This window comes from Bubalus kerabau, chromosome 1 (assembly GCF_029407905.1).
Source record: "Bubalus kerabau isolate K-KA32 ecotype Philippines breed swamp buffalo chromosome 1, PCC_UOA_SB_1v2, whole genome shotgun sequence".
In the NCBI taxonomy this organism is placed as follows: domain Eukaryota; kingdom Metazoa; phylum Chordata; class Mammalia; order Artiodactyla; family Bovidae; genus Bubalus; species Bubalus kerabau.
The window spans coordinates 128,577,305-128,604,509 of NC_073624.1; the positions used below are offsets into that span (position 1 = coordinate 128,577,305).

The window sequence follows — 27,205 nt, forward strand, 5'->3', positions numbered from 1 at the left end:
GTTTCAGTTTTAAAAATAAATTCTCCGTGAAACATGCTCTGAATACACAGATTCCTATTTAATAAGGCCTATGACACAGCTGTGGGGCCCAGACTGGTGCAGTGTCTCGCGGCGTGGCTGACGTTGCCACGGTTACCACCCCAGGGCTCACACTGCCAATCAGTTTCTCGTAGGTGCAGGGACAGTCTGGGGCCTAGGAAAATGGGGAAAGGGATTGCTGGTCTTAGTGGTAAAGTTTTGAAAGACTGAAGTTTCCAAAGTTATGAACTGAACTAATTCAAAATTGTTGAACAAGTACTTTTGTAATGTATACAACCTGAATACATTTTTCTTTCACTTCTTTTTTTCAGCTTTGTTTCAACTAAGCTCGCTGACCAAAAGACCACAGAGGACATGTGCCCGGCCTTCTTTACAATAGGAACATAATTCTCAGTTGAAATTTAACATCCATATATCAGATTGAGGAGTGAATGGTCAAGCTTTTCCTGAGTCCCACATGTTCTGTCTCTTCCTCTTATTTCTTCCAACCACTCGCCACATCCCCTACTTTTTGCAGTTTCTTTCTCCCTTCTGTTCCTTGCTCATTAACATTTACAAAGGCTGAAGGATCATGCTCTCCATTGACTAGGAGTTCCTCACATAATTACATGATCAATAATCACATGGTGGCCTCCTATCTATGTACCTGGGACTGGCTACATAATTTGTGAAATCTGGTACAAAATAAAAATGTATGGCCCCTTAGACAAAACTTTCTGAGTTTCAAGATGGCAACAGCAGAACATTCAACCAAGCCTGGGCTCTTCAGAGAGTGACCGGCCTGCTTGTCCCTTTAGGCAGGAGTTCTCATGTCCCACCTGTGTCTTTACCTGCGTAACAGGCACTTCTGTTTTCACCACTAGAAAATGCAGAGTTCACTATCTGTCCAACAGTGCCCCTTCCCAACCTCTCTACTATGACAGCCTCATCCTCTTCCTTTCCACTTCTACTTCTTCTGCCTGGCACCAGCCTTCTGTTCTAAGCCCCCAGTGGTCTTTGGGTTGGTTTATTTCTACCATCTCCTGTTATAAGTCATCCTAGATACAGCATATTGGACTGGCCAAAAAGTTCATTCAGGTTTTTCTGCTCTATCTAATGGAAAAACCCGAAGGAACTTTTTGGTTAACTCAATATTTCCTCAAATATATTCCAGCTATCAGGCAGCTTAGTCACACAGTCACTTTTCTAGAAAGATGGTAGAATGGGGTCCTTGGAATAGTGAATGTATCAGTCCCTTTGGGACATGCATTTTGCTGGTTGAAGGGACATGTGTTTGTGTTGTATTTTCCAGAGCACAGATTATAATGACTCAGTGGGTCTCTGAAAAAGAAGTACTTCCAGGATTACCGAAAGCACGTGTCCTGAGACTCACCAGATAATTCAATTCTCCAGATACATAAACTGATCACACACTTAATCATCCCCAAATCACATCATGGTTTGTGCACATACGCCCTCAATACTGCTGAACACTCTGAGGCCCTTCCTGTAAAGAGTGCCTGCGAATAACAACATGATTTCTCCAAAGCCAGCAGACACTGCCTTGATTGCATTGTCTCTTCTGTGTGGTCTGGAATAACAAAAGATTTATATTTGGTGGCAGGAAAGGGGACAGGAAATGGGTATAATTTCTCCTTTTTCTCATGATCCATAACTGACTAAATCTTTTCTAATGAATCAAATACACATCCCCTTGGGGGAAGATTTACACATGAAAAATTCTTTTGTCAAATCATATTTTGTTCATTTGATTTATTCTTATAATTCTATTGTATATACTCAAACTAAAATGTGTATCTTCCCTTGTTATACTAAGAATTATAAATACAACTGCTAAATACCATGGGCATCACTGAAGGGTTTTGCTTTGTACCACAAATAACAATCTCTTTCATGACTTTTTCTTTTAAATCTTTCTAACTTACTAGGTAATTCTATAAAACCTCTGCAAGAAACTGGCTGCAAGATTAATAACATATTTAATCTGGGAGACTAAACAGAAATACTGCATAAAAACGCACAGAGTTGAAGGGGCAAATACGATTACACTGACCATCAATACGGTCAACGGTGATTCTATGCCTATTAACCTCCTCCTGGTAAGGTGCTGTCATGCAAGTCTCTACAAACACACACAACGTCTAGTCAATTCTCCTGTCCTTCCTTCAACCACTATAAAAATAAGCCCCAATGTTCCCTTTGGAAAGCTGGCTTCACTTTTCATTTCTAAACAATTGTTAATGGATGCTTCTCCACCATTCATGGCTTCAGTAACCGCTCACAAGGACTAAAATCAGTTCTACCCATGAGGAAAAATATTTCATTCCCCAGGTAACACATCTGGGGTGGAACTTCCACAGCAGAAGCTATGAATGTGAAGTTGAAGGCCTAAGGGCGGGGGAAATACAAAAGCCGTACTTACGCCCAGGCGCTGGACGATCTCCCTGACGTCCTCAGCACAGCTGTCCACTGAGGACAGAAGGATGCACTCTCCTCGCTCATAGAACACCTTGATGCTCATTAACCCAGATGTCCACCCAATGACATCCCTGCAGGAACAGTTAAAGACCACGTTCTTGGAATCCTTCTCGATCAGCATTATGAACTCATTGGAAACCCCAAGGAGACACTCGATGTCCGCAGACTGGCCAAAGTCTCTCGCCACAACGTGCCACATGATGGCCCCCACGCTGAACAGGTGGGCATCCTTCCTGGGCTTCACCTTCTCCTTCTTCTTGGCGCCCAGAGTGATGAAGCTGAATTTCGCGGAGGTATCCACGGTGGCAGTCGTGACAAAGTTCTCTGCCAGGTCTTTCAAGTACTCCTGCCTCGTCCGAGTGGCCATCGCTCGAAACTTCTCCGATTTGTGGGCTGCGTTTTCTGCGTTGATGACTTTCGCTAAAAGGAAGTCCCGAAATACTGCTGACTTGGGGAAAGTGACACCTTTGGGAATTGGTGGGCCAAATGGTGGCACGTCTTTCGACCTAGAAACTCCAACGCTGAGGGAGGAAACGGAGAAACAAGTTGAATTGTGATGCCATAATAGTTACCTTCAGAAATGTAACTGCAGAGCACACTTCCAACTGAAGCCGTCTACTTCACCGCCTCTTCTTTTCCACACCTCTGGATATCAAGTGTTTGTTTTTAAGCAAAACTTTCAAATTTAGTTGGTGCAGGGAAGGGGAGTTACAGGCTGAGTAGCCTCCCTTCAAAATTTGTATGCTGAGGTCCAAAACCCCAGTAACTGGGAAAGTGGCTGTGTTTGGAGACTGGGCCTTTTCTTTGAAGAGATAGTTAAGTCAAAATGAGATCATGAAAGTGGGCCCTAATCCAGTCTAACAAGTGTCCTTATAAAGTGAAACATGAACATACAGAAAGGTAACCAGACATGCAGACACACAGAACAGAGACCATGTGAACACACAGCAGGAAGATGCCCATCCTCAAGGCGAGAGAGAGGCCTCAGGGGGAACCAAACCTGCCGACACCATGATCTTGGACTTCCAGCCTCCAGAACTGTGAGAAATCAATGTCTGCCGTATCAACTACCAGTTCTTTGGTTTGCACTGTGACTGTGCGAGCTAAGGCAGGGGCGATGGATGTGCAGCCAGGCTGGTGCTCTTTCAATTCTGTGGCTAGTCACCACTGAGAGGCAGTGACCCTCCAACAGCTGACAGTGAGATCTGCCCTGCTGGCGGGCTACTGGGCTCAGGGACCATCCTGATAGAGCCAACATTTTTGAATGTCCCTTTTTTTTTCAAGGAAATGCTCACTTGATCACATTTTGGAAGCCTAAATGAAGATTTTATGGAAACAAGTTTTACGATATTTCAAACATAGAGTGATAGCAATCATTTTAATATGGCAAAACCAATAATGCTCCCTTGTATCAGACAGAAGCTTTCACTGTCTCAAATCTCTTTTGGAATAAGAGTGAATTAATAAATTAGCAGATGAAAGGCTGGAGTGAGTGAATGAATGAACCCTCCAATATCTACTCCCCAACTACTGAGCAGCTTCTACAGACCGAGAATGAGAACCAATCCCGCATCTGCCCAGGCTGATATTTTCTGTGTCGAGATAAATAAAGGAAGTCATCTACGCTTCACTTTCTTCACTGTAGAAAATCGTGGGAAGAAGTGAGTTAAGAAATGAAAACAGGTATGAAATCTTCTGGGATGTAGCTGCTGGGACTCTAAATAGATCATCGTCCCCAGGGATCTCCCACCTTTGCTGTAACCTGCACACCCTTTAACAGAGTTAATTGTTTCTGGGAAAATGAGCTATAAGCCAGAAGACAGTCTGGGCGGGGCCTCAGCTAGTGTGAGAGGACAGGGAAGGACCGCCGGGACAGATAAGCCAACTCTGTCACGTGTGTGTGTGCTCAGCCATGTTCGACTCTGTGCGACCCCGTGGACTGTAGCCCACCAGGCTCCTCTGTCCATGGGATTCTCCATGCAGGAACACTGGAGTGGGGTGCAATTTCCCTCTCCAGGGGATCTTCCCAACCCAGGGATCGAACCCATGTCTCCTGCATTGGCAGGCAGGTTCTTTACCACTGAGCCACATGGGAAGCCCATGAATGTTTATGAGGCACTTTTAAAACCTTGAAGCACTCTGCTGCTTTACACTTGAACCTCATTAGTAAATGATAACTTAGCAATAACATGTGGTTTCTCAAAAGGCAATGACCCTGTCTTTGAACCATTCGTATACACTGTCTTTTACCACAGAAAACATAATGCAAGCCGCTTTGTTTATAAGCAAGATCTATATCAAAGGCATCCCCCCCAGTAATCTAATTAAACCCAGAAAGCTCTAAAGAAATAAAAATGAAAAGGTATTACTTATCTTTTAAGATTTTTTTTGTGCTAATCAACCACCTCATGATAGGAGAATAAACTAAAAATAGAAAGTAATTAAAAATACCCAATTTGACCTAAAAATAGCAGCAGATAAAATAACACCAAATACAAGAACGCCCTAGGCTCATGTTTCCAATCCATTAGGGAAGTTCATTTAAGATGATTCTTCATAATTACCATTCATGGGGGAGATCCCAGAAGAATAAGCCAAATGAGCATGTTTGCACTAATGTTATTGGATTTAGGCATATCGTCCCTGGTGGCTCAGACGGTAAAGAATCCATCTACAGTGTAGGAGACATAGGTTCAATCCCTGGGTTGGGAAGATCCCGTAGAGGACAGCATGGCTTCCCACTCCAGTATTCTTGCCTGGAGAATCCCCATGGACAGAGGAGCCTGGCGGGCTACAGTCCACAGGGTCACAAAGAATTGGACATGACTGAGCAACTAAGCACATATCCTTTATACAGACTAGATGTCTTTTTTTTCAAATATCACTTTTTTAAATAAAAGTCGTTCTGAACATTCATTCTTCTTAACTACACACTGAAGTCAATACTATTATCCTTAGTTTTCAGAGAAGGAATTGAAGGGCCCCCAAAATAAGGACTTCCTTGGTGACTCAGAGGGCGAAGAATCTGCCTGCGATGCAGGAGACCTGGGTTCGATCCCTGGGTCGGGAAGATCCCCTGGAGAAGAAAACGGAAACCCACTCCAGTGTTCTTGCCTGGAGATTCCTGTGGACAGAGGAGCCTGGTGCGCTACAGTCCATGGGGTCGCAAAGAGTCAGACACGACTGAGCAACTAACACACAAAAATAAGCAAAGCTGTAGACACAGCAGGAGACCTGGACCCTCACTCAGGTCAGGGACCCGCTCTTTCAACAACACCCCACTAGACAGTCGCCTCATAACAGCTGCTGCCTGAAGAAGAGCAGGGGTGGAGGAAAGGCAGGCCCCGGCAGCCTGTCCTGGGATTCTCGGGTGCCCGGCTGGCCTTTTGAGAGCACCAAAGCATCAGACGCCCGTCTTGAGAGCCGCACAAGTGTGAGTGTTTCCAAGACCTTGGACAAGAAGAGATACTGGGCCATCACCATGTGTTTCTTTCAGGGAAGCACTGACGTGGCCGCATCATCCACCTGTGGGGCTGCCATCAACCAAGCGATGGCGCTGGCAAGGCTGGATGATGTCCTGAATGCGGGGAAAGGCGTCACCTACACTCATGAACTGCTAGGAATTGCACTGTTTCAAAATGGGAAGAAGGCAATTACTCCTTACAGAAAGTACCTGAATGATGACCATGGGAAATGTAATTAGGGAGAAAAAAAAAAAATCAAAGGATAATTAGGGGCTGAGAAAGAATAATTGGAAAACAAAAATATTTTGGGAAAAGAGACCTGTTGGAACAACTCTGGGAGCACGGAGCGCCAGGGGAGGCTGACTCACCTGTAGCACACGTTTTCCGTACACGGATTATGCACTTTGACGATGACAAAGACGTGTTGAAAGTGGGACCGGATGCTTTTTGGAGTAAAAGGAAGTGCTCCAGGCTCTTGGAAGACAATGGTCACGATGTCATTTCCTATATGCCTTTTCCTCAGGAGCTGCGGTCAGGGAAGTGAACACACACACACAGAGTTACAGACAAGGTTTTCTGTAAAAACAAGATACGTAAATATATACAGTGCACTCAGCTTTCAATTTCAAGGAGTTTGTTTTAGAGAAGCAGAGCTGTTCTTAGGAAGTTCAGGTTCCTCGATGTGGCCACGCTAAAAGACCGATGAAGAGAAAAGCGTCAATACTTAAGTTCATCTTTTACTTTAAAATGTAACTTTAAAATGTCATTCTCCCTCCTTTTCATCTTTATCATTTTTTTTAACCCTGAAATAATAGCCCATTAGAGCTAAAATCACTCTAAGGAGATTTGTAGGTTAAGCTCTCCAACGTAAAGGCAGGAGATGGCATGGCATCCAGCGGAAGGTACAGTGGTTCCAAGTCCTCCACTTAGTGCATCAGGGGCTTAGTTCTGTCCGTGCGTCCACAGACACGTGCATTTCTGCGACAAAAATACAGAAGGCTGGGGGCTTCCCTGGTGGCTCCGTGGGAAAGAATCTGTCTGCCAGAGCAGGAGACACAGGTTCAATCCCTGATCCGGGAGGATCCCACATGCCGTGCGACAACTAAGCCCACGTGCCACAGTTATTGAGCCTGTGCTCTAGAGCCCGGGAGCCACAGCTACTGAGCCCACGTGCTGCAACTGCAGAAGCGCGTGGCCCAAGAGCCCATGCTGCGCAAGAGAAGCCCGCACGATGAGAAGCCCGTGTACGGCAACTAGAGAGCAGAGCCCGCTCAGCACAACTAGAGAAAAGCCCGTGCAGCAACACAGACCCTGCTCAGCCATAAATGCGTATATAAAAATTTAAAAACAATACAGAAGGCGGTTATTTTGGTGGCTAATATTTTCAAACTAATTAACTGAAATCTGGCCTTTTTAAAATGTATGTTGGAAACACAGAATCCACCAGATTAAGAGCTGGAAAGCCCAATAAATGACAAATGCAGCAGAAGAGACGGAACCCCATAGCAGTAACACTGAACCTTTTCACTTGAGATGTTCCTTCTGCCAAGAACACCCCCTTCACCCCAAGTCTCTCCTAGACCACTCAGGTCTGAGCTACCACAACAACAGGAAAAATGTTCTTGGCAACACTGCGCATGCCCTGCAGCCACACTCCAAGCTCAAGGCAACAACATTCGCTGTCTTGTCCTTTTTTAAGTCTTGGCTTACTTCTCCTGTGTCAGGTCATAATCATCAGGAGGGCAGGAGATGTGTCTGACTGAGTTCTGGTCTCCTGGGTTCTAACGGCCTGCCCAGGACACAGCAGACACCCCCTACCCAATATGAATAAACAAATGATACAAATACCTAATCACAGCCACACAACACTGCACAATAAAACACTGAACACCTCTGAATCCATGCTGATAAACCCATACACCCCATAAGCTGATGCACCTAAAGCCACTGGGATCTGTGCTCAGAGTCTGTGATCCTCAGCTTTCATAGAGACAGTAATCTTTACAGGAGTCGGTGATGTCACTGCAGAAACAGGGTAATCTCAGGTAGTAAATCTCTCTTTACGAGCACTAACAAAGGCAACAAGCTTGTGTTCAAATTTATTTGGCACCTACAGAACATACTTCAGTGTAAAGAGCATTAAGTTCGACTTTTAAAACCTTTTAAACCCAGATACAAAAAGGATTTCATTGTCAGGCCCCTGACTTGTGATTTAGCATGATAAAAGGCCTGGAAAAGTGGGAACGAAATGTCCATTCTTCCAGAATTCACTGCTTGCCAGTTAAATTGCTGATTCATATGCTGGAAAATTCCTATTTAAATCCCCATGGTTAAAGTTATAAACACACGAAAATCGTTTAACTGCCCAAGTGAAGTTTTGAAAGATATATTAATATCCATTAATGAGCCATCTGTTGTTTCAAAAATGTTTGCTGGATATTTAAGTATGAGGTGCCACTTCAGAAGCATGTAAAAAAATCAGTAGCAAACTAGTCATATATTCACTGTGTTATTTACCCATTCAATCGTGGACACAGATGTTAGCTACAATAAACATTTCATGGAAAGAAAAGAAAAGAAGGCAGGGACATATATCTAAAACAAGCACCATGGGACACCCTGGCAGTCCAGTGGTTAGGACTCTGCGTTTCCACTGCAGGGGGCTCGGGTTTGATCCCCAGTCGCGGAATTAAGATCCCACATGCTAAGTGGTGCAGCCAAAACAATAAAATAGAATAAATAAAATGAGGACTTCTCCGGTGGTCCACTGGTTAAGAATCCGCCTTGCAGTGCAGGGGACATGCGTTTCACCCCTGGTTGGGGAACTAAGACCCCACATGATACCGCAGAGCAACTAAACCCTCGTGCCACAACTAGAGAGAGTTCAAGCATCCCAACGAAAGATCCTGAAAGACACGATGATGAATCCTCATGCTGCGACAACGAATCCTCGAGCCACAGCTAAGACCCGAGGTAGCCAAAAAAGCAAGCAAATAAATAAATATTTTAAAACTTTTTAAATTAAAAAACCAAAACAAACACCACAACAAGCTGAAAATGGTATAAGGCTAAGATAGTCTTCCTTCATATCCCCAATAAACTGAAACATATGATTTACATGTACTGTAATAGGACAAGAAAATTCAGGAACAAATGAAAAGTTTAAAAAAATAAACAAAAATACCTCACAATGTCTCCAGTGTATTTGCTGAGCGCAGATACAGTGGCTTATGCTGTACTTTCCTCGAAACACAGGAACGCTCAGACTGGTGAGAAGATAGGGCTCATGGTGGCCAAGGCACACAGGGGACTCTGGGCCCCTCTTCCCCAGTGACCACCCTCCTGGCCAATCTTGCAGGGTGGTCTGGCGCATTACTCAGTGAAGTGTAGGTAGTTATTCCTACCCATTTCTCTCCCTCCTGAAGGAAGATGTTGGGTCCAATCCCACACTTCACTTCGGGAAGTGCAATATTTAAAGCCCAAGTTAAAGGAAAATTTAAGGCTACTTATTTTGATAACATGCCAGTCTGCTTTTATCTCTTTTTAAACATATTCTTTTGCTTTGTAAAATGGGCTGCGCTCAGATGCTTAGAGTCGTGTCTGACTCTTTATGACCCCATGGACTGTAGCCCGCCAGGCTCCTCTGTCCATGGGATTCTCCGAGGAATACTGGAGCAGGTTGCCATGTCCTCCCTCCAGGGGATCTTCCCGACCCAGGGATGGAACCCTCACCTCTTACATCTCCTGCAATGGTAGGTGGATTTGTTACCAGTAAAAATGTATTCTTTTGCTTTGTAAAACGGGCTAGAAATATTTTTAAAATTCTGGTTAATTTAACCATGATCACAGAATGCATTCTGTAGAAAAAGTGGGGGTGGGGAACATGCAGATTCATTAAGAAGAGGAAAATAACATCTCAAGCTCTTTGTAGAGAATAGCCCAAGAAAATGAACACCTGGCCCATTAACAGGATACCTGAGTCTCTTCAGAGACTAAAGTAATACATCTGGCAAATTCTCAGAAACATTACTCATTGTCGGACATTAAATAACCTAAGCAATTCTTGGGCTTCTTATATAAAGGTAAGGGTTCTCTTTTGTAGTTATATCCTGTTATAACTGGTCAATGAAACTCTGTAGAATGGACTCCAGAAGTGGAAGGGAAAGGGCGTGGCAGCCTACATAGACCACAGTGGTCCACACAGGAAGGCAAGTTGCTAGTCACTAGAGGTCCCTGGCACTATTTCAGTAATTAAGGAATGATGACGTCTTCTAGGCCCTTCTAGACATAAGAAGCTCCTAACACTTGCTCGGCACCAAGACTGCCAACTCAGTGTCTTCAACTGAAAAAGTGAGTTAATAAATATTATATTAGATTTACATAGTCAGTTCTGCTAAATTCCCAACACTGGATTCAAGCTGTGAGACAGGAATAAGCTCTTGTTATGACAAGGAAAGTGAAAATGTGATTCTTTACCCAATTCCATGACAGAAAAGCATACAGATGCTACAGAAATAGCAACATGTGGGTTTAAATTTTCAATTCCTTAAACAAATTTCAGAGTTTCACAGGTCCAGTTTTAACTTGGCGCAACAACCAGAAGCAAGTGAAAACAATCTCCAGGCAGTCTCGTATGCATCAAAAATGGCATAGTTGAACCTGGTTAGATCTACTAGCCTCTATGCAAATAGGTTCATTTGTTACATTCTTTTTTAAAAAGCCTAGCAAGATAGGAAAACAAAACAAAACACGTTACACCTAATTTTGGAAGAAAGGGGAGAAGAGGCTACACATACATAAGAAAGTAGGTGAGATGTGGTTCAGAAAACTCCTCTAAACGTCAGTGATGTGAAAGCTTAATTTGAAACTGGAGAAGGCAGATCTCCAGAGAGAGTTTCTTGTCTTAAAAAGCAAACAGGTGAAAATGAGCATGATATCAAAGAGAAAACTGCATTGTTGAATGATCACAAGTTCTGAAATTCAAAGAGATGAGTGCAGAAGTGAGCAAAATATGAAATGTGTTCCATTCAAAAAAACAATCATAAATTCTGGATCTCAGTCCTTCAGGTGTCATCGGAAAGTCTGGCAGGATGAGCAGGGCTGATAAAGACTGATCTGGCCTGATCCTTCCAGACTGATCAGACAGTCTGGTCACAGCCCCCTTCTAGGGAGCCGCCTGTTGCTAGTCGCTGCAGTAGGCGCCTTGTGTCTGCTAACTTTGCTTAGAAAGTGCCTGCCCTTGGACTTCCCTGGCAGCCCAGCGGCTAAGACTCCGCATTTCCAGTACAGTTGCGGGTGTGGGGAAGTTTCACCCCCTAGTCGTAAACTAGATCCCATATGCTGCAACTAGAGATCCCACATGCTGTAATGAAACTGAAGATTCCTCATGCTGCAACACAGACCCAGTGCCACCAATTATTTTTCTTTTAGAAGTGTCTCCTCTTTACCTGCAGGGCTAGCTTCTCCTCCTTCAGAGACTCCCCTAATTTTGCACAACACACACAGAACACACACGATACACATGCATGCAAACAACACACGGCCCCCGCCCATATACTCTATCCTCAGAAAAGCATACACCAGTGGTTAGAATTTCACTTTCGTTTTTAAGAGACATCTATAGAGCTTCCTGTATAATGAAATGGAAAAAGTGAACATGAAATAGTAGTCTGAGTAATAAGAAAGAGAGGGAAAACCCACAAAAGTTACCACATAAATACAGAGGATCTATACTTAGAGAAGGAAAACCTTGCCTCTTCACTTCCATAAAAAAGTGACCACAATTAACCACTCTGATCTCAGATCAGCAAGAAGATACCAAATTTAATCGCCACTCCAAAGATGCATTTGCTGATTCACCATATAACGAATGTAAAAATATTACATACAATATTTTACCAACGACAAGAATAAATGTACAAACCAGTTAAGCAAAGCTGAATATTTTGGAAATGGAGAAACAAACCATAATGTGGATGTTTAATGATTTAATAACAAAGTGAAGATAAGAAAGGATTATGAAGATACAAGTATTTCTCTTCTGAAAATAAGTAGTGTCAGCCTACTCAAAAAGCAATAATTCTTACTGTATAAGTATATATCCCTTTTTCTGGCCTGGGAATAAAGCTAATCATGAAAAGCTCAATAAGCACCTTATGCTTCCAAAATAGTCTAGATGCCTATTTATAGGTGAATCCAAGAGCAGTCAGGACCTGCTTGTATAGAACTTAATGCAGTGGAACTTAATGAAGAACTTAATAAAGCTGAATGGTTCCTCAGCTTCCCTGGTGGCTCAGACAGTAAAGAAATCTGCCTGCAATGCAGGAGACCTGGGTTCAATCCCTGGGTTGGGAAGATCCCTGGAGGAGGAAATGGCAACTCATTCCAGCATTCTTGCCTGGAGAATTCCATGGACAGAGGAGCCTGGCGGGCTGCAGACCATGGGGTCACAAAAGAGCAGGACCCGACTGAGCGACTAACACTGTCACTTCACTTCCTCAGCAGTACCCAAGAGGGACTTAGAAGTACGTACACACACCTTTTGAGGCAGGGGCTGACCATTTGCCTAAGTTATATGGTAAAGGGGCTCCAGCCTAAGAAGCTCTGCCACTATTACCGCTGTAGATGTCAAGTCCATCCCTAGAAAAAGACCAGGATTCTTCAGATGGAATCTCGGAAACCCAGGGTTCCATCTTTTTCCTTAGGGACCTCCATGGATCTCAGATACCCCTTCCAAACAGCAGTTCTAACATGAAAGCATTTTTTTTTTTTTTTTTAAAAGGAGGTTACTCTGTGCCAGGACCATGCTACCTTTATCTGTTTTATATACTTAGCTTGAAGAAAAAGGTTTCTCTGCCAACGTGATGTTTGAAGCTAACCTGTGGGGATCTTTCCACTGATAACATCCCAGGATAGCTTAAGTATGGTTTGTCTATAGGACAAGTGGGAGAGGAACAAGCACCCAGGGGAAACAGCCCTGGGAAAAGCGGACTGCCTGCCAAACAGACCTGGGGGACTTCACTGAAGAGGGAAAACATTCAGGAATGGGCTTCCTCGTCACTCCCCAGGTCTGGCAAGATTTTCTTTGTAAGAGTCAGACACTCCAAAGATTGAACTCTTCTGCAACTATGGTGAACTCTCTAAATACTTTTTACTACATTTTGGAATAAGCTTTCAGCTTGATTTATTATAAGAACAAACACAAGAAATTCTATGTGATGTGGACGCGTCTGGACCAGTTAAATAGTCACAGATACCATGGTGTTAATGAGGCTGACGTCAGAGGCACAACTCACGTACAGTTAACTGTGCTAAGCTGTGGCCTCAAAGAGCAGTCATGAGCCCAGATGGTCATTTCAGACACTTACGCCCTTTTAACACAATCCATGGGCACAGGGTGGGTGGGTGAGGATTTGGCAAAGCAGCACAACCCACAAGAAAGCTGAAAAGTCCATGTTCCAAGACTGCACAGAGCCATCACTGATCTATGACCAGAATATTCTGATGACAACTCACAATTAGCAAAATATTAAGTATCAAAGTTAAAATAGTTTTCTGAAATTGTTGATAAATTAATCCCTTATTTTCTTAGCTATTCAGGCCTTAGCTTTTCATAATAAATCTTTAGGATTGGGAACAGGAAGATGAAATGCAAATTAAGTCATCTACAATACTTGTCCTCTATATCTCATAAGTTATAAATTGTAATAACCCCCCAAATTTATTGAGCACACTCTGTGCCAGGCACTACTTTAAGTGCTTTATACATATTAACTCCTCTGATTCTATCAACTAAGAAACATTCATTAATTCATTCCACAAATGGTAACTGACTGCTCTCTGCATTCCGGGCATGTCTCTGTATGCATACAATACTCAAGAAAAGAGAAGAGGTAAAAGTCTCTGTCTTCAGCAGTAAAGGAAAATAAAGCATAGAAAAATTTTTTTTGTGACCCAAGGTCACAAAGATAGTAGCTAGGAAATGTGGTTCTAGAATTCCTGCTCTTAACGACTGTATTTTTCTGCTGAAGATTTTATCCAACCTAGAAGCAAGAAGCCTCAAAGAAAGCCCTAGAATCACACAATTCTAACACCAAGAGGAAGATGTTATGTATCATTTTGTCCAGATATACTCATGTGTGTTAAATCTCCTCAGGTCCAGACCTTTGGAAGGTATCACAAACATACCGCATCCTGTCTGTTTGAGCCTGGGTGCAGACTCCTTCCTTCTCAGCACAAGGTTCCAAGCACCCACGACTGGCTACCTAGACCACATCCTCATTATACACTGCTGCTGCGGCTAAGTCGCTTCAGTCGTGTCTGACTCTGTGCGACCCTATGGACAGCAGCCCATCAGGCTCCTCCGTCCACAGGATTCTCCAGGCAAGAGTACTGGAGTGGGTTGCCATTTCCTTCTCCATCCTCATTATATAATTATCACATTTCTTGAGAGACTAAGAATTTTTGCCAAGGCCACAAGGCAAGTAACTGGCCACGGTTAAGTTCAGAATGTAAGTCCAATGATTTTTATCCCACACCCTACATTCTCATCCTTTTTACGTGATTACCTATGTTGAATACGTAAATTTCCCAATGAACCACATATAAGATCATACGTATTTCATATATATAAAAGCAACTGAAAAAAGCAAAACTTTTTTTTTTTAAACAATTCTCTAACTCTAATCTATCAGCATAACTTATTCAGTGCCATGGATTCTCACTCAAGTTAAAAAAGATAAATGAAAATGGAACCAAACAAGTCTTTAGGCTATACAGTATGTGATGTACTGTCTCAATGCAAGGGATTTTTTTTTTTAAATCTCCCATTTGGGAAACTGAAAACACTCATGTATTCCATCCACATTTTTGTGTGTAGGACCTTGCAGGGATAGTTTCAGTGAAAGAAAGTCAGGTATAAAGAACTCATAAAACCACCATTTTAATTACAGTTCAAGAAAAAGGGGGTAGAGGAATCTAGTATTGAGCTCTGATAAGAGCAAAGTGAAATGAGCTTTAGAATTCCAGAGGTTGCCACCTGAGAAACAATGGAGTGGATTCAGTTTGGAGTCCACCAGGGGCTTCCCCGGTGGTCCCACGGTTAATGCAGGGATGGGGGCTGGATCCTTGATCCGGGAACTAAGATCCCACATGCAATGGGGCAACTAAGCCCACAGGCCATAACTACTGAGCCCGCACGCCACAACTAGAGAGCCAGTGCCTCAACAGAAGGTCAAGGGTGCTGGAAGTAGGAACTGACACAGCCAAGTAAATAAATAATTTTTTTTAAGTGACTCAGGTAACTGGGGAGCTGGCAGGACCCTGGGGTTCAAATACTCCATAAGTGGGGTCCAAAGGCACTCCTTATATTTCTACTAATGTGTTGACAAGTTCTCTGGGTATGAGTTAAGCCCTATGAGATTTCTGAGCAGCAACTCACCTTGAATTTAATTACTGGATGATTCGTAAGTATCTGCAGGACAACTGCATGGTCTAAATTGAGCTTCTTAGTAAGAGTCCCATGGACTGCAAGGAGATCCAACTAGTCCATTCTAAAGGAGATCAGTCCTGGGTGTTCTTTGGAAGGAATGATGCTAAAGCTGAAACTGCAGTACTTTGGCCACCTCATGCGAAGAGCTGACTCATTGGAAAAGACCCTGATGCTGGGAGGGAGGAATTGGGGGCAAGAGGAGAAGGGGACGACAGAGGATGAGATGGCTGGATGGCATCACCGACTTGATGGACTTGAGTCTGCGTGAACTCCGGGAGTTGGTTATGGACAGGGAGGCCTGGCGTGCTGCAATTCATGGGGTTGCAAAGAGTCGGACACAACTGAGCGACTGAACTGAACTGAACTGAACTGAATATCTAGTGAGTCCACATGGCATTATTCCAAATAAATGTTTTAAGAGCTGGAAATCTCTTAGTTTACAATATATGTATACAAATTCATACGTGTGATCTAGGGATTGTATCTCCATCTCATAAAAAACATAGACATGTGATCAAAAGATAGATCCTCTGAAGGTAGTGGGCGGAGCTCGGATTACTAGAAAACCCTGTAGAATATACAAGATGGACAAGGGGCTGAGGTCAAGTGTTAGGGAGAAAAAACCCAACTAGCAATTACTTCAAGAAGATGAATAAACAGAGGAGCTGCAGCCCTGAACAGGACAAACGAGGCTGGGGGCCGGGGACCTCCTTCTCTTCCTGGCTGTGAGATCTAAGGTGGTTCTTGCCACCTGGGGACAGGACAAGTAGCCTCTTCGGAAAGAAGCATCCTCTGACAACCTTCATGGAATTTCATGAGCACTCAGAAAACACATAAAAAAGAAAGGCCAGTTCTCTGCAACAATTAAGTTTCATTCATTGACAGATACTTACTGAACAGCTACTAGGTAGTCTTTGGTGCTTTAATTTAAAGCAAAGGAGTGCCGTTAAGTGATATCAGGAAAACAAAGTTTTCTTAAACATGAAAACAAACTTTGCTTTAACTCTGGGTTTGCCCCCAAATATAATCAAACTCCTAAAATTAAAGAATGCCACAAGTGAGTTATAACATACTTTCTGACAATAACTTATCTACCCACATGCAGAAATCAAAGTTCAGGATACATTTGCCGACTTTTTTTGCGACTTGTAATTAATACGGTTGACACTGGTTCCCATTAAGGTTTTGCTTGGCAAGCAATTCAGGTGAGTGTGGGAGAGTATGTAAGTTTTGTAAGAAAAAAGTGCAATGAAACTTGTGCAGTAATAATCACTTTAAAGCCCAAATGCTTCCCAATAATGAGTCAAAGATTATTAATGCCATCTAAGGAAAAAAAAAACAAAAACAAAACCCTAGCAATTCTTTGCAAACTCTGAATACACTAATACCATTAAAGGGCTGCCCTTGGATTGGCACGTGCTGTGGAAGTAGCGGGGAGGCTGTACCTGCTGCCTGTTGTTCGGCGTGTGGGGGAGCATGGTGCACACGTGGAACATGAGCTCGTAGTCTTTGTATGTCGTGTACAGGGAGTGCGTTCCTGTAGAATCAGCTGAAAACAAAGATTAATTACAAGAACAAGTCAGGCCACTGCAGATTAGCAATTCCACACTTAGAAGGTCATTATCACAAAAGGCAATTCAATTGAAAGGAACAGACGGCCCAACTATAAAGGAGCAGTGTCTCGGTGGCGGCCCTGCTGCGCTCACACCAGGCACTGTTTCTACCACTTTCCAGCACGTGGCAGCGGCCTGGGTTTTCTTCATTTGCTCTCACACGTGCTTTCTACTGAACACATGGTTTCCCCTCTCTTCTCTTCTGCATTCTTGCCTTCCCAGGGCTGATGACCCACACGGGAGAGATGCTTCTGCCACGAGGGATACAGGTGAAGAGAAGAGGAGGAGGTATGGTCTGGCGCAGGTCTGGGTGCAATGATTAAACGGGGCTGAGCTAGTCAGAAGCTGTCCTTGCCCCATATTGCACGTGTGTGTGTGTGTGTGTGTGTTTACAGTTAATTCTTATTCTTGGGCACTTGACCCTCCAGAACTCAGAAAAATGAAACAGGATTGACTTCGTATGGAAATAAGGACAAAAGATATTAAGGATTTCTTTCCTGAATCATGGAACTAATTTTCTTTTCTTTTCAACAGGCAATGCGACAATGCAGTCATATGATTAAGACCAAGGAGGATGAATGAGATCTCTTACCGTATATTATGCACTGACACATGTTAAAAAACTATGGCATCTGAATCCCTGTTAATCATACAGCTATTCATCTTTTCAAAAGCAGAATGATGCTTTGCAAATTTAAGACCCATCTGTATCATCAACAGATTACCTCACTGAGAATTTCAGATACCAAGTCAACATGGTGACTATAAAACATCTAAGTAATGATTTTAGGATGGGGTTCTGAACCACCCTGCATACAGATAAAGATAAAAAGATAAACAGAAATTAAGAGGTAAACAATTCTTACTGTCTTTTGCAATCCTTGATCTATGTCTATTTTTCCACCTTTTAAAGAACAAGGAACAATACCATTCAATATTATTTAAAATGAAGTTTATTCCATTGGGTTTATTGCGAAAACTCTAAATAGTTACCTAGGGCTAACTCATTTTTTTTTAATCTGAAATTTAAAACTTTTTACTTTAAAAATATTAAAACACTTAATCTTCATGAGCATTTATTATTTTCTTTCTAAATCATGTAATTTTTTTTTTATTTCCAGCATTTATATCCAATTCAGAAATAGTCCTGAAAATACTTTAGAAAAAAAATATACAGTTTTGCACTGAAAAGGTAGTCATAGAAGGCAATTTCGTGAGTAAAGGGAGTATGTAGAATGTTTATCTATGGATACTGGTAGATCAACTCGCAGATGGTCAGAGAGTATATTCATCTAATAAGCTGTATACTATCTAGTCCCCAAATAAAGACATTTTCTCTTCTAACTATTCATTAAATGCATATTTGTTACTTTTTCATAGGACTTTTTAGGGAGTAATCCTCCATTTCAACTGTCTTCTCTTAGGATCTTGACAGTAAAAGTGGTTTTGGAAGTGAGCAGGCTAGTCATGAAGGAATGATGACTGTTCTCTCCATGAAGAAATAACAGTGAAGGTCAGAGGATGAACTAACCCACAGGTTCAAGGACTCCCATCACAACACTTCCTCCAATGTTTAAAACTCAGCACGAGAAATGCTGACAGATGCTTAAGAGTCTGGTTAGGGGGCTTCAGATTCAGGAAATTGCAGTGAAAAAAGAAAAGTGCAATTCTGAGGGGAAGGGGAAGAAACACTTTAAAAAATGTGGTCATAGCTTGTCTATCCCAAGCCCATACTGAAGGATGAATTTCAGAAATTAAGCATTTTTAAAGTTTTCATCTCAACTATCAGTATGGCAACGGGAAAGGTAAACTCACAAGCTTGGTGGGGTTTGCTGCAAATATTTCTACTAAAAAAGAGATACAGGGTCATCTATGGCAGTCTTCGGTTTCATCTCTGCACCTAACTAAAGACAGTGGCCACAGCCTGGGGTTTGTTTTCTACAGCTCAGCAAAGCAACTTAGCGGCTCATGGCCCTTCTGTGCCTATCCCACGTCATTCTGTACTTAAGAGAGAAACGGCTCATTTTAAAGCTGGAGGGGACATCTCAGATACTCTAGCCCAAATACTCTGAACTTTCTTTGTGAATAAAATATGGCCCAGATTTTACCAAGGTCCTGCAGCAGGCAGAATTAAAACTGAAACAGTGGGGGGCTTCCCTGGTGGCCCAGTGGTTAGGAATCCACCTTCCAATGCAGGGGACGTGGGTTCAATCCCTGGTTGGAGAACTAAGATCCCACATGCCTCTGGGCCACTAAGCCCACTGGCAACAACTGGAGATGCCCATGTGCCAACCCCACATGCAACAACTAAGACCCAACACAGACAAAAATAAATAAATAAACATCAAAAAATTAAACACAATTCTCCTGAACTTAAGATTTTCTTGCCCACTGCATAAAAGGCATAACTTTCATCCGACCATTCTATGAAACACAACTCTTAGAAAGTTCCTCTAAAGGGAAGACGTGCCATGATTTCTTTGTCTCTCATAGAACATCTTGCTCATAAAAATATGAATCAACATGTCAAAATTTTGTTCTTATTTCCTTGAGCTAACATGATTAGCATGACATCTGTAATGTATTAAAGATATCTTCTAGGTCATAAAAACTCAAAGCTGATGTCAATTCTGTACATAAGGAAAAAAAAGTATTTGCACTATCTACGCTGTAGTTTTATAGAATGTATACATCAGGAGCTTTTAAAATGTCCCCTCATCCCTCCCCCAGCAGAAGGACAGCAGACATGCAGAGCAGCAATGAGCCCATGAAGAATGAGCTCATTCTGCAGGAAGGCGTCCTAAGGGCAGCTTGCTAGCGCTGCTGGCTGTTGTATGGTAGTCTGTAGGTGAGGGGAGTTTGGCAGAGAAAAAAGAAAGAAAATTCAGAAAAGGCCTCAATGATCTTTCTTAAAAGAAGTGGATACTCACAATAGGTATCATATATTACTTTCTAACCTTTACATTTCTGAGGCATGAGCAATGCACATTCAACTTAATAGTCAAGCCCCAGCCTTGACATCTGTGGAAGACACACAGGGCCTGTACGTGAGCCAACTTTTCTCCAGATCTTGTGATCTATCCTCTAAGTGTCACTTTCAAAAACAGAAAAACAAATATTGCATATAAGCACGTATAAATGGAATCTAGCAGAACAGTACTGATGAATCTATCTGCAAGGAAGGAACGGAGACATAGATATAGAGAATGGACTGTTCACAGTGAGAGGAGAGGTGAGGAGGAATTGATAAAGTAGCATTGTCATATATATACAATGATGTGTGGTAAAGAATCTGCCTGCCAAGCAGGAAACTCAGGTTCAATCCCTGGGTCAGGAAGATCCCCTGGAGGAGGAAATGGCAATCCACTCCAGCATTCTTGCCTGGAGAATCCCATGGGCAGAGGAGTCTGGCGGGCTACAGTCCATGGAGTCAAAAACGAGTCAGATCCGACTGAGGCAACAGAGCACACGTGTAAAACAGATAGCCGCTGGGAAGCTGTTGTACAGCACAGGGAGCTCAAGCCTGTACTCTGTGATGACCTAGAAAGGTGGGATGGGAGGGGGGCTCACGAGGGAGGGAGGCTCAACATAAGTATACTTATGGCTGATTCACACTGTTGCATGGCAGAAACCAACACAACGTGGTAAAGCAATTATCTTCTAGGTAAACAAAGATCGAAACCCCAGAACTGATGACAAGCCAGGCACAGGAAGAGTGGCACCACTCTGTTGTAGGCAAGTATCACTGATGGTCGCAAGGTGAGCAGACCTGGGGCCACAGGGCCTTGGTTCCAACCCTGGCTGATGCTCCCCGGGACAGGTTCCCACTGAATCCCTCCTAGAGGGCTGGATGCCCTTAGATTCATCTTTTACTCTCTTCAATAAAAGGGCAAGAAGCAAATCACTGCTTGACAATAAGCAGAATTTCCCCAAATACACAAAATTACCCTACTTGGTGTTTTCAGGTGTGTTGAGAGCAACTAAGTAACAACACAGATACAAAGGTTGAATATTTAGAGTTTATGAGGACCATAAGGAACAGGACTATTGAACTGAAGGGACAAGACAAATTCACACATAGGAGGGAACCCATAGGTGCCCCACTTGAGAGAATCTGACCAAGGTCCTTGGAAAACAGGATGTATCAGCTTTTTAATCAGAGCTTCATCTCCCCGGGTAATACCATGAAATAGGCTATGAACAAGATAAGGCCGCAAGCATGGCCTGCATGGATGTGGAAATATTTAGACATTTCAGAAATGAATGCAAGGTTTGGTCAAGCTGCAGTGGGACAGGGTGGAACACAGAGGTGAGGCGAAAAGAAAAAAGAACATACTAAAAGATTCTTCACAGAATACTGGGGGATCTCTGCTCTTGTTACGAAGGAAGAAGAACTGACCTTTTGAGATTATGTCAGACACAATGCCCTTGGGAAATGTGCTTTCCTTGCTCATCTGAGTGCATGGGTGTGCTTAGTTGCTCAGTCGTGTCTGACGTTGGGACCCCATGAACTGTAGCCCACCCGCTCCTCTGTCCATGGAATTCTCCAGGCAAGAATACTGGAGTGGGTAGCCATTTCCCTTCTCCAGGGGATTTTCCTGACCCAGGGATTGAACCCATGTCTCCTGCATTGCAGACGGAGACTTTACCACCTGAGCTACCAGGGAAGCCCCCTGCTCATCTGAGGAAATCGCAATTCCATCCCCAATAAGCTGGCTCAGCCTCTGCTGGGGTCAGGAACAGGAGGGCGCAGGACCACTCACTTAGATGTCTGCCTACCTTTGGGGAATTAAATTTGTGCAGACACCCAAGTCTGAAGCTTACTTTTATTGTCCAGCTGAGCTCGATATTTACTAAATCCTTTCAGCCGCACTCTCTGGCCCAGCAGATCAAGGAATTCTTCAAAAGCTGGGCCTGCCGTCTCGTTGTTATACATTTCCTCTTCGGTACTCTGGCCGGCTTTGCAGTACAGAATCCCGATCTTGTGCTGAAAGCTCAGCTGAAATGGGGGAGAAAGGTAAATTACTTGGCAAAAAGTATCAGACGAGTACACCTGAAACTAACACAATATCGTAAATCAACTACATTGTTAGTCGCTCAGTCCTGTCCGACACTTTGTGACTCCATGAACTGCAGCCTGCCAGGCTCCTCTGTCCATGGGATTTTTCAGGCAAGAATAGTGGAGCGGGTACTATTCCCTTCTCCAGGGGATCTTCCTGACCCATGGAATGAACCTGGGTCTCCCGCATTGCAGGCAGATTCTTTACCGTCTGAGCCACCAGGGAACTCCGATATAAAACATAAAATAAATTTAAAAAGTTAAAAACCATCACACAAGCTAACTTCAGTAAAATTAAAATTATAGGAGCTGAGAATTCTGTTCATAGGAAATCATGCCAGGACAATTTCCAGAAGCTAAAGAAAGTAATCAACTGTCACTCTGCAAAACCCTACAAATTCATAACAAACCCAGAGACCTGAAAATAACAGCTGGAGAAATGTCAGACAACCTAAGAAATACAGTGAATGGCCTTGCCTACATGGGAGTTTGCAGGTTTCCAAAACAGACAGCTAGGCTTAAACATTTATTTAAAAATAGAGCTGTGGAAACATCTTATACCCTCTATATAGTAAATAGCATTATCTTTGAAGTTAGAAAGAAAAAAAAAGCAGTATATTTTCAGAAGTTTTCCCTCTCTGGTTCTTAATGCTTTTTTGTTGTCATTATATGAACATTCATGGAAATATGAAAGACTGTAATGGAAAAAACAAATCAAATTAAGGTCTGGGGAGGAAAGACTCCCACTGCAAATTGTGATCCATGTACATTGATAGAACAATGTCTTATTTCCATAAAAGTAACTTTGGCTGAGCCATTACAGTCATTTCTACATTTCTGACTATCTTGAAAACATCTGCTAAATATACAATAGACCATAAAGAACTTTAATAGCAACTGAAGGGTTCCTGCTATAATTCTGTCTCTCTGTCCATCCATGCCATGATGGAAGGTATCACACTACTTCCTCCTAAGGCAGGGGAGACATGGGGTCCACCTTTACAGCTTTTTTATTTTCCCCAAAGAGGAACTACCCATCAATCACAAAAGCAGGGCACTTTATCCTGCTATAGCAGCAATCTGAGCCTCAAAGACTACGGATTATCAGCCCTCCCCAATTCCCTAAAGACATCTGTCCACAACACTGTTCATTTTTATTACCAAACTGTAAAACAGAGCCTTTAATCAAAACTCAGAGCTGACTGTATCAGTAAAATAAGGCAAAATGGTACTAATTTCTCGAGTAGCACAGTGATGACAGCAGTCGCATCCGAGTGACCTACGACACTTACAATCCAGGAAGGCAGGGGTCCGCCCGTCACGCATCTCAGTGGAGATGTGACCTACGACACTTACAATCCAGGAAGGCAGGGGTCCGCCCGTCACGCATCTCAGTGGAGATGTGACCTGTGATACTTACAATCCAGGAAGGCAGGGGTCCGCCCGCTACGCATCTCAGTGGAGATGCTGGGGAGCCCAGAGCTGAGCAGGCAGCAGAGCTCCAGTGCACATGCTGTACCCTAGGAGCTATAGGGGAGGGGAGGAACCAGAGGGATGATTCCCTGTTCACCATCTGACCCGATGCGCCACCTACAGGGATGGCTCCTGGGGCTCGGGGGAGGGAGGGGAAACAGCATACAGGCCTGATGTTCCCGTCTGAGCCCGAATCACCCAAATCACACTGTGAGGACAAGGTTCCAGGCTCCCAGTGTGGGCCTGTGAGATGCTGGGTTTAAGCTGTTAGTATTATGAATTGTGCTGATTCCCTGGTAGCTCAGTGGGGAAGAATCTGCCTGCAATGCAGGAGACACAGGTTCAATCCCTGGGTCGGGAAGATCCCCTGGAGGAGGGAATGGCTCCCCACTCCAGTACCCTTGCCTAGAGAATCCCATGGACAGAGGAGCCTGGTAGAGAGTCAGACATGACTGAGCGACTAACATTTACTTACTAGGTCTTAGTAACATTAAGACAAAAAACATTTCCATGCACCCAGGGACTGAGGAATAAACGTTTCTGATCAACTCGAGTAACGAAACAAATGAGACACCACATTTATTGCAAAGGGACCATCATCTTAAAAAAAAAATAAGTATAAGACAAATGCCTGATTATTTCACTCTAAGCACTCATTGTTCTGAGTGATCCGGAAGGCTCTGCAGGACCTGAAGGCCTAGGAAACACTTGGCTGGACAAGTGTCACCGTCAATGTGACGACATCGGTGACTGTCACAATCTGGGCTGGTCCTTACAGCGAGTCCCCCTGAAATTCTGCAGTGTGGTTAGCAGGCACGCATACCCAGCATCCCCAGGACCACACATTCCCGCACCCCTATCTCCTCTGCACCCAGCAGGGGTGGCTGCACCATCAACCGCACCCTAGGAGCTCACTGTCCCAGGGACCCTGCTTGATACTCCCCTGGAGCCCTGTCACCTCCTCCAGCACCACCCTGCCTTCTCCGTGCCCTCCCACACCAGTGGCTTGTCCCAGGGTGCCCCACCATCCCCAGCAGCAACCTCTGGGGAGCAGGCCCGGGGCAAAGCCATCTCTGGCCCCAGGGTTGGTGCTGGGGTGGCCCCGGTGGCTGAAGCAGGGCCCTCTCTGGACACACATAGCTTCTCTCCAGTCCCTACCCTTGTGGACACGATACTTTTGTGACTCAAGAATAGTGAATATTGAAAGTCACTGAGTTCTGTCTGACTCTTTGTCTCCAGGCCAGAATAGTGGAGTGGAGTTGGTAGCCATTCCCTTCTCCAGGGGATCTTCCCAACCCAGGGATCAAACCCAGGTCTCCTGCATTGCAGGCAGATTCTTCACCAGCTGAGCCATGAGGGAAGCCCTGGCAGAGGCCAAATACCCAGATAACTGAAACCCCCTCGGGGCTTCTGTGCTGAGTGCAGGGCTATTCGCTCACATATCCTTTTTTCCAGCTTCCGGACAAACCAGCACGTCTACATCCCAACTGGGAAGAGGACTTGCTTTTCATCCAAGAAGCCCTGGGCCCATGGATGTGGCTGGGAGAGACTTCAAAGCCCCCAGGTGTCCTTCCCAGCCCCCAGAACTCTGCTCCAGTGGAGATGCCCTCTTACACACACACACACACCCCACTTGGGCCTCCCCCCGCCCCCCACTCACCAGCTTGGCCTCTGTGACCTGTGTGCCAGTGGGAGAGGACATGAGACGGGACTTGGGAGACAGAACCATCTCTAGCAACTGAGAATTAACCACTGTGGCCAGTATAGCACAATTCCAATAAAAGAACAGAATGGGACGTTGTGTGGAGGAAGACACAGCTCTCGGTCTCTTAGAAACCTCATGAAATCAACAGCAATGCAATATACCGAGGCTGACCCCTCCCACCCACGGTTTATCAGAAAGCTGGCACGATTCCAAGGGGAGGACAGACCCCAGCTCTCCATGAACGAAAACCCCCAGTTCTCTTGGAACAAGCTTCGTCTCTAAGGCCTCTACACCTAAACCTGAGGTCACCTTTAACCATACCTCCACTCCCACTGACCCTCCTTAACTGTTCTGATGCAAATTACACCAGGCTCATAGTCCTGGGGGGAACCTCAGGGAACCAGGAACCTCGGGCATCACCACAGTCAAAAACTAAAAACACCCACTTGTCAAAACTCTATACTGCTTCCGTGTCCAGGGCTGAACACACAGACCCTGCATAGACAGGCAGACGATCCCCAGCCTCCTGAGAATGGATCAAGACCGCACGCTCTGTACCCAAGGCCAGAAACTCTGTAATTATTGAGCAGAAAATTTAAAGGAAGGTAGCAAAAGACAAAGTCTCAGAATGGCCTTGAAAATAAATCCAAGTGTGCAGGAAAGTCCTGCCACTGCCCTCTGTAAACTCAGCCACCTTTGCTAAGTGTGTGGTCTCGTGTGTTCAGACCCCTCTGATTTCCTTTCAAGCAAAGTGGTACATGAGTGAACATATATCTGGAGGGGCAGTTGGCTTAAGAACAAACGAATCCAAAGATGCCATAATATTCTAAGTCAGTAAGCGGTCATGCAAGTGAAAGTGAAGTCACTCACTCATGTCTGACTCTTTGCGACCCCGTGGACTGTAGCCCACCAGGATCCTCAGTCCATGGGATTCTCCAGGAAAGAATATTGGAGTGGGTTGCCGCTGTCATTACCAACCTGAATTATTGTTTTTATAAAGTCAACCTAGTGGGGAGGTACAAATTAAGACTTTTGGATTAACATAGCACACTGCTATATATGGTCTTCTCAGGTGGCACAAGTGGTAAAGAATCCACCTGCCCATGTAGGAGACATCAGACACATGGGTTCAATTTCTGGGTCAGGAAGATCCCCTGGAGGAGGGCACGGCAACACACTCCAGAATTCTTGCCTGGAGAATACCGCCGACAAAGAAGCCTGGAGGGCTACTGTCCATAGCATCACAAAGAGTTGGACACAACTGAAGTGACGTAGCACAAGCACACTATATAAAAAGATAACAACAAGGACCTACTGTATAGGCAGGGTGTTCTACTCAATATCCCATAATAATCTACAGTAAAAAGAATATATATACATATATATGTATAACTGAATCACTCTACTGTACATCTGAAACTAATACAACATTGTAACTATACTCCAATTTTTAAAAAAAAGTCAATCTACATAATCTTATGAACTCACTTGTTAGAAAAACTAGGATAGTCTTAAAAAAAAAAATGGGATCTTAGAAGTTGATGAATTTATGTTGATAAAGTAACAAAACTTTCAAGTACTACTCAGGATTACTTTATTATTCTCCACGGCATGGAGTCTTCCTGCTCAATACGTCTCACCAAACGTAAAGAATGGAATGAATGGTCTGGGACCTACTATACCTCTATTACAGCATCTCTTGTACAGAGCAGATAAACACAGTGTCAAACCATGAATAGATTCCACACTCCAAGAAAGCAGGAAACAACAATCTATCCTTTTTAAGTAATTTTTTGAGATTAAAACCCCTTAAAAATAGTAACATAAAATTGGCCCATTCCCTCCCTGGGCAGCTTTTCTATTAGGAAAGTGGATAAAAACAGC

General features: G+C 43.7%; 1 protein-coding gene across 5 annotated transcripts in view; it reads right to left on the reverse strand.

Annotated features, from left to right (window-relative positions):
- The window catches only part of SIPA1L2 (signal induced proliferation associated 1 like 2), a 249,552-nt gene that overhangs the window by 68,920 nt on the left and 153,427 nt on the right, over nucleotides 1–27,205 (reverse strand). For all 5 annotated transcript variants that reach the window (XM_055588324.1, XM_055588305.1, XM_055588315.1 and 2 more), the window contains exons 6-9: nucleotides 21,909–22,083; nucleotides 16,917–17,020; nucleotides 6,350–6,507; nucleotides 2,462–3,038 (exon numbers count right to left, since the gene is read on the reverse strand). In XM_055588324.1, coding sequence (XP_055444299.1) covers nucleotides 2,462–3,038; nucleotides 6,350–6,507; nucleotides 16,917–17,020; nucleotides 21,909–22,083 — 1,014 coding nt within the window. The remainder of the gene's footprint in view (nucleotides 1–2,461; nucleotides 3,039–6,349; nucleotides 6,508–16,916; nucleotides 17,021–21,908; nucleotides 22,084–27,205) is intronic.